Source organism: Nannospalax galili, unplaced genomic scaffold (assembly GCF_000622305.1).
Source record: "Nannospalax galili isolate Female #2095 unplaced genomic scaffold, S.galili_v1.0 scaffold762, whole genome shotgun sequence".
In the NCBI taxonomy this organism is placed as follows: Eukaryota; Metazoa; Chordata; class Mammalia; order Rodentia; family Spalacidae; genus Nannospalax; species Nannospalax galili.
The window spans coordinates 76150-86556 of NW_008350126.1; the positions used below are offsets into that span (position 1 = coordinate 76150).

The 10407-nt window shown below is 40.4% G+C and overlaps 1 protein-coding gene across 3 annotated transcripts in view; it reads left to right on the forward strand.

Annotated features, from left to right (window-relative positions):
* The window catches only part of Uimc1 (ubiquitin interaction motif containing 1), a 131006-nt gene that overhangs the window by 36327 nt on the left and 84272 nt on the right, over positions 1 to 10407 (forward strand). For 2 of the 3 annotated variants that reach the window (XM_017801729.2, XM_017801728.2), the window contains exons 4-6: positions 6112 to 6236; positions 7252 to 7357; positions 7672 to 8408. In XM_017801729.2, the coding sequence (XP_017657218.1) occupies positions 6112 to 6236; positions 7252 to 7357; positions 7672 to 8408 (968 nt within the window). Of the gene's footprint in view, positions 1 to 6111; positions 6237 to 7251; positions 7358 to 7671; positions 8409 to 10407 lie in introns of those variants that run through there. The other variant, XM_029570513.1, reaches the window with a different exon arrangement.

Below are 10407 nucleotides of genomic sequence, written 5' to 3' on the forward strand. Positions count from 1 at the left end.
CATTCCTGTTGACACAGTCTCAAGGTGGCAAGAAAGAGGGAGTACATGAATGTATGCATATACATCTGGTTGGCCTCTTTTCCTTTTCTCCCCCTCCCTCTCTCCCTACAAAGCCACCAGAATTCAATCATGGGGGTCCTGCCTTAGACTGAGGATTGATTTCCAACACAGTGTCTCCTAGACAGTTCAGGACATTTATGTCTTGTGTTTTCTTGGCTTAAACCCTGTTTCATTTTAGTGCTGAATAATATCTCTTTATTCAGATATTCCACAACTTACGCATCCATTTATTGACTGAAGGGCATATCAATTGCTTCCAAGTTTTGACAAGTGTGAATACACCACCAAATGCTGGTGAAGACATGGAGCCACAGGAACTCTCCTTTGTGGCCAGTAGGAATGCAAAATGGCATGTTCACTTTGGAAGACAGCTTGATTGCTGCTTACAAAACTAACTTACTTAGACCATACAATCCAGCAATTGTGCTTGTTGGTATTGACCCAAAGGAACTGAAAGCTGAGAGAGAGAGAGAGAGGGAGGGGGGGGAGAGAGAGGGAGAGAGAGAGAGAGATAGATGCCACTCCAAACAGTGATGACCAGTGAGTGTGCTTGTGGACGAGTACCTATCGGTGCCCAGTTTTTCTTCTGCGGGGGACGTGAATTTCTCTGGGATTCACGCCTGGGACCCCTTTATCCTTTCACGGGAGTCTTTTAGTGGTGAGCACCCTGTGGCTCTTACTTGCTCGACCTGTGCCCGCGGGGCTTCTTAGTGGCTAGAGAGAAAGGAAGATATAGAAAGACTGTCCTGTCTCCACCCGTGTGGGCAGTCGGGGTCCGCCAAGAGGGCTAAGAGCCTTTGGTTTACGTCAGGGAGTGGCCCTGACCAGAAAACCTCAATTGCTCCTTCGCCTTTAGCGGTCCCTCGCGAAGACTTGGACCAAGAGTACAAGAGAAACAGAGAAGGCTTAGAACAGAGAATGTAGAGGAAAATACAAAACCAGATTTTTTTTTTTTTTAATACTAATACACTATTAAGTACACACACATCATTTTATATCACATTTAAGTGGACCGGTCCTTCTTATGCTCAGACACGCACAGCACTTACCATTCTTACTTTCAGGATCCCCAAATACAGATACAGATAGACAAAACAACAAAATATCTTCGGCACGCTTTCTGACTCAAAACTGAAAGTACAGACCGGGAGGGGAATAGCTAAGCCAATCTCCCTTTTCCCGAGGTGAGGAGACACTGTCCACTGTCTTCCTCACTCCAGGTCACTCTGGTCACTAGGGCCAGAATGCTGGAACCTAGGGTCCCTGGGCACGTCTGCCACTCCCCTTGGTTCCCAGAATACAGACTTACAGGTCCTGTACAGGCACAACTGTTCAGACGGAACGTTCCCAGAGCAGGAAATGACAGACAGACATTAAGACCAAGACAAATCACGAGACATCTATTCTTACCTCCTGCTGATCTGAGGAAATGGGTCTGGGGGTGGCCTGGATCTCGGTGGAACCTCCAAATGTTGGAACCCCAGTTTGGGGTACCCAACGTCCATAGGAGGCCGCTCCCCAATAACTCAGTCCTCAGACCAGAAGATGCAACAAGCATGAGGATTTATTACGTTTTGCAAAACGGACCCCTGCCTCACTCGGAGGGCAGAAGCCCAGAGCCCAGTTCACAGGCTTCTTTTAAAGACAAAGACCACAAACTAGAGAGAAAGCGGCAGTAACGTCACAAGCGGCGGCTATGTGCCAAGCAAAAAAGCGGAGGCTATGTGCCAAGCAGAGGTAGGGGGGGATTTCTGGGATAATTTCCAGCTTTGGGCAAAGAGCATGAAAAAGGTCAGCTCAGCTTGTTCTTAGCATTCAGAATTATTTTTTTTATTTTTACTTCCTTGTACAGTTTTTTGGCCTGAAGGACTTATTTCCTTGTCTTTAGCCTAGGGGGACTGAATTAGGGTCCTTCAACAGTAATTGGCTCTCTCTAGGAACTGAAAGAAAAAGTAAATGTTAATATTGAACATATTTTTTCTTTAAAATTTTTGGACTTATTTTAATGTATATGAGTATTTTGCCTGCATGTAAATGTTTACCACATGCATACAGTGTCCATGGATGCCAGAAGAGGGCATCAGATCCCCTGGAACTGGAATTTCAGACTCTTAGCTGCTATGTTGGTGCTGGGAATTACACTGTTGTCCCCTACAAGAACAGTAAGTGTTCTTAACCTATGAACATTCTTTTCAGCCTCAGTTTTTTTTTTTTTTTGAGGCAGGGTCTCCCTGTAGCCCCAGCTGGCCTGGAACTCATTATGTAGACCAGATTGACCTTGATCTCACAGAGCTCCATCTGTGTCTGCCTCCAGAGTGCTAGGATTAAAGGTGTGCACCACCATTCCTGACTCTGAACATACTTTTTTTTTTTTAAATTATTTTTATTTTATGTGTATAGTATATTGCCTGCATGTATGTGAGTGCACACGTGTCATACAGTGCCACGGAGGTCAGAAGAGGGCTTCAGATTCCCGTGGAATTGGAGTTAAGGATGGTTCATAGCTGCCATGTGGGTGCTGGGAATCAAACCCAAGTCCTCTGCAAAAGCAGTCAGTGCTCTTAACCACTGAGCCATCTCTTCAGCCCCTGAACATACTTTTTAAATAACACAAAATTAACACAGATGGGGGAATCTGTTAAATTGAGTCCAAAAACAACAACAACAAAAATACTCAACTAAATATGAAATAACCTTAGTGAAAATGGAAGCATTACACTTAAAAATTTGTGAAATACTAAAGCAACATTTACAGGAAAATTTAAAGGTTTATGTGGGTATATTAGAAAATACATTGAAAGTTTAAAATCAGTGACCTAAGCTTCCCAGCTTAAGCTAGAATATTGGTTAAAATGAACTCAAAGTAAGTGAAAGGAAAGAAATACAAAGAACAGAAATTGATGAAATGAAAGATGGGCATGCAATAGAAAAATTTGGTTCTATGAAATGGCAAACTGTATCAGTATCTAACTATGAAAGATAAAGATACATTAACAACTAAAGAGTTAAAAAGGGATAGTACTTGCTGTAGATTTTTAAAGTTGTGAAGAGAGTGATATAGGAATATGTGATGTGTGTGTACATGTGCACATGTGTGTATGCACGTGTGTGCATATGGAGGCCAGAGGACAACTTTGGTTGCTGTTCCTCAGGTACTAGCTACGCTTTTTGCTTGTTTGTTTATTTTTTGCTTTTTTGAGATGGCAACTCACTATGTAGCCCTGGCAGGCCTGATTTCTCTATGTAGACCAGGCTGAACTTAAACTTACAGAGATCTACTTGCCTTTCTCGTTGGCCTGAAGCCCCTAGGGCTCACTGTCTGCCTCCCTAGCTCATAGATTATAATCATGTGCCACTATGCCAGGCTTTTTTTGTTTTCTGTTTTTTAAATTTAAATGTGGATTCTAGGGATCCAACTCAGGTCCTTATGCTTGAAGGCAAACACTTTATTGACTGAGTTATCCTTCCATGCCCAGTGGATGATTTTTATATCAACAAATACAATAACATGGATTATGAATTCTGAATAGGGAAGGGTTAGCTTTCTCTTGCTATGATAAAATACCTGAGATAGCTTAAAAGAAGAAAAGATAAACCCGGTGTGGTGGTACACACCTTTAATCCCAGCACTTGGGAGGCAGAGGCAGGTGGATCTCTGTGCATTAGAGGCCAGTCTGATCTACATAGCGGAGTTCCAGGTCAGCTGGGGCTACAGGGAGACCCTGTCTCAAAAAGACCAAAAAAAAAAAAAAAAAAAGAGATTAATTTTGGGTAATGATTTCCATCCATAGTCACTTGGCCCTATCACTTTTGGCCCCCAAGATGTGGCAGAACATGATGGCAGGGAGTTCATTGTAGAGCAAGTTCATTTCATGATAGCTAGGAAGTAGAGGAACAAGGGACAGGATATACCCTTTAAGGGTGTGCTCCGTGATGACCTACTTTCTGCAAGCAGGTCCCATTTCCAAAAGTTTCTGCTACCTCGCAATAGCCCACCCATCCATTCAGTTATGATTCCATTGATGAGATCAGAACCCTCATGATCCAACCACTGCCACATGTCCTCCTTTTATGAGCGCTGATGCATTGGGACCAAGCCTTCAAGGTTTGGAAGATTTAAGATCCATACTACATTAAAAAAAAGGACATATTTGAGGAGGAAGCATAAAAATTTACTGCATGTTAATTAGTAGAGGTGATAAACATTACCATTGAAATCTACCTGATGACTTTATATGCATACTCAAATACTAAGGATCCGAGTGTAACCGACTGTAACTAGTAATAATCAGATATATAGAGATTAAAGACACATGTGCAAACATCTAAGTGTTAGTAGCATTAAAAATGTAGGAAACAGCATATTTTAAAATGAAATGGAGATCTTTAAAGGGTAAAAACTCATTCAATTTTATGTCTTACAGGGTTTATACTGAGTTATTATTGTATAACTGTATTACTTCAACTGTGAACCTAAAAATTTACAGCCACTTTTGAAAGAGATGTATCCTTACTCTGGAAATTGTTACTGGATATGTTAAGGCTATAATGAAATGCTTCTTCTTAAAAAAAAAAAAAAGATCCATACTACAATGGGGGATGGCATCTTCAAGGGTAAAAAGAATCTTTTGGGAACGAAGATAGATCTGTTGAGCAGCCCACTGTTATAGACCTCTGATAGAAATAGTGAGGCTAGTGACTTTTTAATTTGACCTAACTCTTTAAGCTGAACTCAGGAAGCTGGCTGAAATCAGTATCACCTCCACTACCCCTACTAAAACACCCCCATTCAATTATTTTAACACGTTCAGCATATATTACATTTCCATTATGTTAAAAGACATTGAGCTGTGTGTGGTGGCGCATGCCTTTAATCCCAGCACTTGGGAGGCAGAGGCAGGTGGATCTCTGAGTTCAAGGCCAGCCTGGTCTACATAGTGAGTTCCAGGCCATCTGGGGCTACTGGGAGACCCTGTCTCAAAAAAGACCATGAAAAAAAAAAAAAGACATTGAATGAGGGGCTAGGATTATATTTGACATGTTTTAATCTGTTGCATTATCCTTATTGATATTCCAGTTCAATTTTAGGTTGATGGGTTGTTTTTTGTTTTGTTTTTAAGTTGGCTGTTAACTTTCTTTTGTTACAAGCCTAGGAATGTGTAATAGATTCTTTGCTCGCAATTAGAGGAAAATTCTAGCTCATCTTCCACATTTCATGTTCCAGACTTGGAGTCAGACATTTCTCTAATGTGCTGCAGTTGCTTTTAAAAAGAAAGTGGTATTTGGTGGTCATATTCTGATTACTAAGGTTTTTTTTGTTTTGTTTTAATTGAGGAACTCAAAAGATTCTGGAAGCTGGGGATGTAGCTCAGTGTTTGTTTAGCATGCATGAAGCCCTGGTTGGATCCTCAGCACCATATGAACCAGGTGTGGTAGTGCATGCCTGAAATCCTAGTGGGGAATGAGACAGGAAGATCAGATGTTTAGGTAAATAGTGAGCTCAGGTCAGCTTGAACTAATGAGTCCCTATCTTTAAAAAAAAAATTTTGTGGCCAGGTGTGGTGGCACATGCCTTTAATCCCAGCACTTGGGAGGCCAGCCTGGTCTACATAGTGAGTTCCAGGACAGCTGGGGCTACAAGGAGACCATGTCTCAAAAAAAAAGACCAAAAAAAAAAAGTTTAAAATGTTGAGTGTAAAGCAGTATGGTATTTAGCTAAAAGCTCTAGAGTGCTTTCTCAAGTTTATTCATTCAATAAATACCAATTACCTGGTGCTCTTATGTGCTAAAGAGAACAGTGAACAGTATAAGCAAAAACTTTGCCTTCATGAGGGCTTATGATCTAGTTAACCTAGGGTTTTTGATCTGACCTCCACAATGCCTTTTGTGGCTTTTCTCATTAGATTAAAAAAACCACACTAAATAGTCTGTAGTAAAAACCACACTAAATATTGTGTAGTACTGTCAGTTGATACTTTGATAACTCTGTTTTTGTCTTCATGCTAATTTGCTATTTGTGGTATTCCCTCTTTTTTCCCTATATTCCTACAGAGATGACAGAAGAAGAGCAGTTTGCTTTGGCTCTCAAAATGAGTGAGCAGGAAGCTAAGGAGGTGAATAGCCAGGAGGAGAAAGAAGAGGAGCTCTTGAGGAAAGCCATTGCTGAAAGCCTGAATGTAAATATTCTGTGTTGAAAGTTTGTGAGGTTTTTTAGAAATGCTCTTTTAGTTACTTAGTGGTATAGTTGCATTAGAAAGGAGCTGTAGTAGTTTATAGGATTTTCAGTTAACAAATGTATATCATAATACTTTTTTAAAGTCCATGTTGTTGAATTGTTGGTTAATCTAGTTAGAAGCGTTTTTGTTAATATATGCTTCTACCCCACAGATTTTTCAGTTAATGACTTAAAAGAAACAGTATGTTGACAGCTTCTGAAAAGAGTTACTGAGTACTAAGAATCCCACAGGCATCGGGGGTTCACTGCTTACCTTGCCTCTTATATAGGGAGAAAGGGTAGGAAATGAGAGAAAGAATGGACAGTTTTTAAAATAATCAAAGACAGACATGGCAGCATCTATCTTTATCCCAGCACCCTGTAGGCAGAGGCAGGTGGATGGATCTCTGTAAGTTCAAGTCCAGCCTAGTTTATATTAGTGAGTTCCAGGCCAGCCAGTGCTACATAGTGAGAACCTGTCTCAAAAAATAAAAACAAACAAAAAAATTAAATAATCTTAAATTATTATTTGAGTATGTGCAATGGGAATTATTTTAGTTGTTATTGTTAAAGATACTTGCCAGTGGCAGGCTCTGAGCCATCCTCAGTTCTATTTGCTTGCTAATTTGTTGCTTTGTTTAATGTCATGTCTCCTAGGGTTGACAAGGTTGGCTTTGAACTTGTGATTCAGCCTTCTGAATAACTAGGACTGTATACCATCCAATCTAAACCAATGGCCCAGTCTCAGCCATTCTTTATGTTATACACCCCTCTACACCCCTCTATATTAAAAAGGTATAGTGAATTGAATTCATGTAGGCATTCAGTTTACATTGTGGAATCCATTTGAATTGAGCAGCTATATTTTGGAGATGAGAAACTCTTAAGGGACAGTTGCCTCTTGTTTTTGTCCTTTCTGTGACTCTTAAATAACAGGTATTTTAATGAGCCTGGTCTGGTGTGGTCACTTGTTTCAGAGTTGCTGGCCTTCTGATGCTTCTGCCACCAGATCTCAACCTTTGGCTACTGGACCATCTTCACATTCCCATCAAGATAACACCAAAGATTCTGGGACCACTGAAGGCATGTTTCTCTGTTCTGACTCCTTCTACTTATTAAGTATAACTATATCATAAGGATCTTATGCTGAGAGTAGAGATACAGAAATGCCCTCAAATTCCTTTGGTAATATTAAAGAGATGTAACCAGAAATAGTTGAGATTTCACTAATGCCCAACATACTTTTATCTTCAAGGGAAAACCAACTTTTGGTTTAATCCAAAGAAGAGTTTTTCTTAATTACATTTTGTAATTCTTGGTAAGTGATAGCTTACCAAGCTGTCTTCATTAAAAAAAAAAATTTGTCCTTAGCCCTACTTTTTCTCAAATACCTACAGGCATATGGCAGCTGGTACCTCCATCACTGTTTAAAGGCTCACATGTCAGTCAGGGAAACGAGGCTGAGGAAAGAAAGGAGCCCTGGGACCACACTGAAAACACTGAAGAGGAGCCGGTCTCTGGCAACTCAGGAAGCTGGGACCAGTCAAGCCAGCCAGTGTTTGAGAATGAGAACGTTAAATGTTTTGACAGATGTACTGGTCACTTGGCTGAGCACACACAGTGTGGGAAGCCACAGGAAAGTACTGGGAGGGGTTATGCTTGTCTCAAAGCTGCTCAGGGTAAGGGGGACACATCTAGGCAGTGCCTGCCTACTCCATCAGACACCAAAAGTCCCCAGGACAGTGGGGGCACTGTGCACTATTACTGGGGTATTCCATTTTGCCCTGCTGGAATAGATCCTAACCAATATACCAATGTCATTCTCTGCCAGTTGGAAGTTTATCAGAAGAGCTTGAAAATGGCTCAGAGGCAGCTTTTTAAAAAAAGGTGGTTTGGGGAACCAGTGTTACCTAGACCTCCTTCTCTGATTCAGAATGAATGTGGCCAAGAAGATCAGACTAGTGAAAAAAATGAAGGAATCTCAGAAGAAATGGAAGATGAAGACAACAAGGAAAGACAGGAATCTAGGGCACTGGTCTGGCACTCAAAAACCAAAGATTTGCAAGAGAGCCCAGTTAAAAGCTTGAAACAGAAACTTTTGTTGGAGGAAGAACCAACAACCAGTCATGCTCAGGTAAGGGTCCATGATACTGTAATTAAGGGTAATTTATTTAGATTAAGGATTATTTTTTAACTTTTTGTGGTCTTTCCCCTCTATCTCTGCATAGTAAAATAGTACAAGCTCACTATAGAAAATTAGGGAAGTGCAGAAAAGAAGAAAAGAAGCTGGGTGTGGTGGTACACACCTGTAATCCCAGCCTTCAAGAGACTGAGGCAGCCTAGTGAGACCTTGTGTGATAAAAGGAAAAAAAAAGAAATTACCTGCAGTCCTACCACTAAGAGGCAACTGTCAATATTTCTGTGCAACTAAAACATTTTCTTTTAATTTCAAGCAAAATGGACACTCTTCTGTACAAACCTTGTTCATTTCTTCACTTTATATGTAATTTATTGTAGGCCTTTCTCTGCCTATCATATCAGATATGCTTAAATTATTCTTTTTTTTGGTCTTTTTGAGGCAGGGTCTTGTCCTATAGCCCTACCTGGCCTGGAACTCACTATGTAGATCAGGCTGGCCTTGAACTCACAGAGATCTACCTCCCTCTGCCTCCTGAGTGCTGGGATCAAAGGTGTGTACTACCATGCCTGGCTCCACATTATTCCATCTATGAATATACCCTACCCCAATATATTTTTTTCAATTTTTAAAAAATTTTCAGACCACTTTATTTCAACCTGAGCATCTCAATATAAAACTAAACACTGGTGAACTGTTTTCCTTACTAATTCTGAGTTACTGTAAAATGTACAAGTTCTGCTAGCAGTTCAAATTTTTTATGTCTGAAAAGCTTTTCTATAGGAAATGGTAACATGATTCAATTCAAGGAAATGTAAATTTAAAAATCTGTCTTCTATATATACCTTCTAGCTAACCATTTTCTCTCTCTGTATTCAATTCATACTACTAATTTTCAGTGTATCCTTCCAGGGTATTTTATGTAATATAAGAAATACACATATTATTTTCACTACCTTTTTAAAAATTTTGAGACATGTGTCAATGTAGAAAACACAGTCCTTACCTCAAAAGGCATAAAAGATAGTGTATTTTGCAGCTAAATATGAGTGTCCATGGACTGGGAACAGAAATTTAGGTTATCCCAAATTCATGTTCCAGTGAAGTAACAGTATTATGAAGTTTTTATAGTAATCGAAGAAAGAAATCCATAAAACACTTTTCAGATACATTGGTGGGTATACCAGGTAGGTTATAACAAAATGGAGAAACCTCTTTTATAGGCCTTAGATGCTATCTGATGACTTTCTTAGCTTTCGGGTTGGTGGAAGTTAGGAGTCTGTTCACATAGTACAAAAGAATTTATGTAGTAGCTAAAAAGATGTTAAGTCATACACACAAATGAGCAATAAATGGCTACATAGGGGCTAAGATAGCTCAAGAATGTTTGACTCTGGACCTGCAAAATTCTAACCTTTCCACAGTCATTGACATTCTGATCAGTTGATCAGCCTTGTAGAATGTCCAGTGTCAGTGGCTTCTTTCTGGGAACTTAGTCAACACAGGGTCTCATGTAGTCCAGGCTGGGATCAAACTTACTAAGTAGTTGAGGACGACCTTGGATGTCTCATCCTCCTGTCTCCACTTCCAGAGTGCTGGGATTATAGGCATGTTGTGCCATCATGCTGGGTTTTATGTGGTGCTGGGGATGGCGCTCAGTGCTTCATGTATCCTACACAAGCATTCTACCAACTGAGCTACATCCCTTCCTATTATTTCTACAAATGATAATTTACAGGGTTGGAGAGATGGCTCAGTGGTTAAGAACACTCTCTGCTCTTGCAGAGGACTGGGGTTCAATTTCCAGCACTCATATGGTGGGTAACAACCATCCATAATTCCATTTCCAGGGGAATCCATCTCCCTCTTCTGACCTCCTCAGGCAGTACACTCACACACATAAAATAAAAATAATAAATAGTGCTGGGTGTGGTGGCGCACACCATTAATCCCAGCACTGGGGAGGCAGAGGCAGGTGGATCTCTGTGAGTTTAAG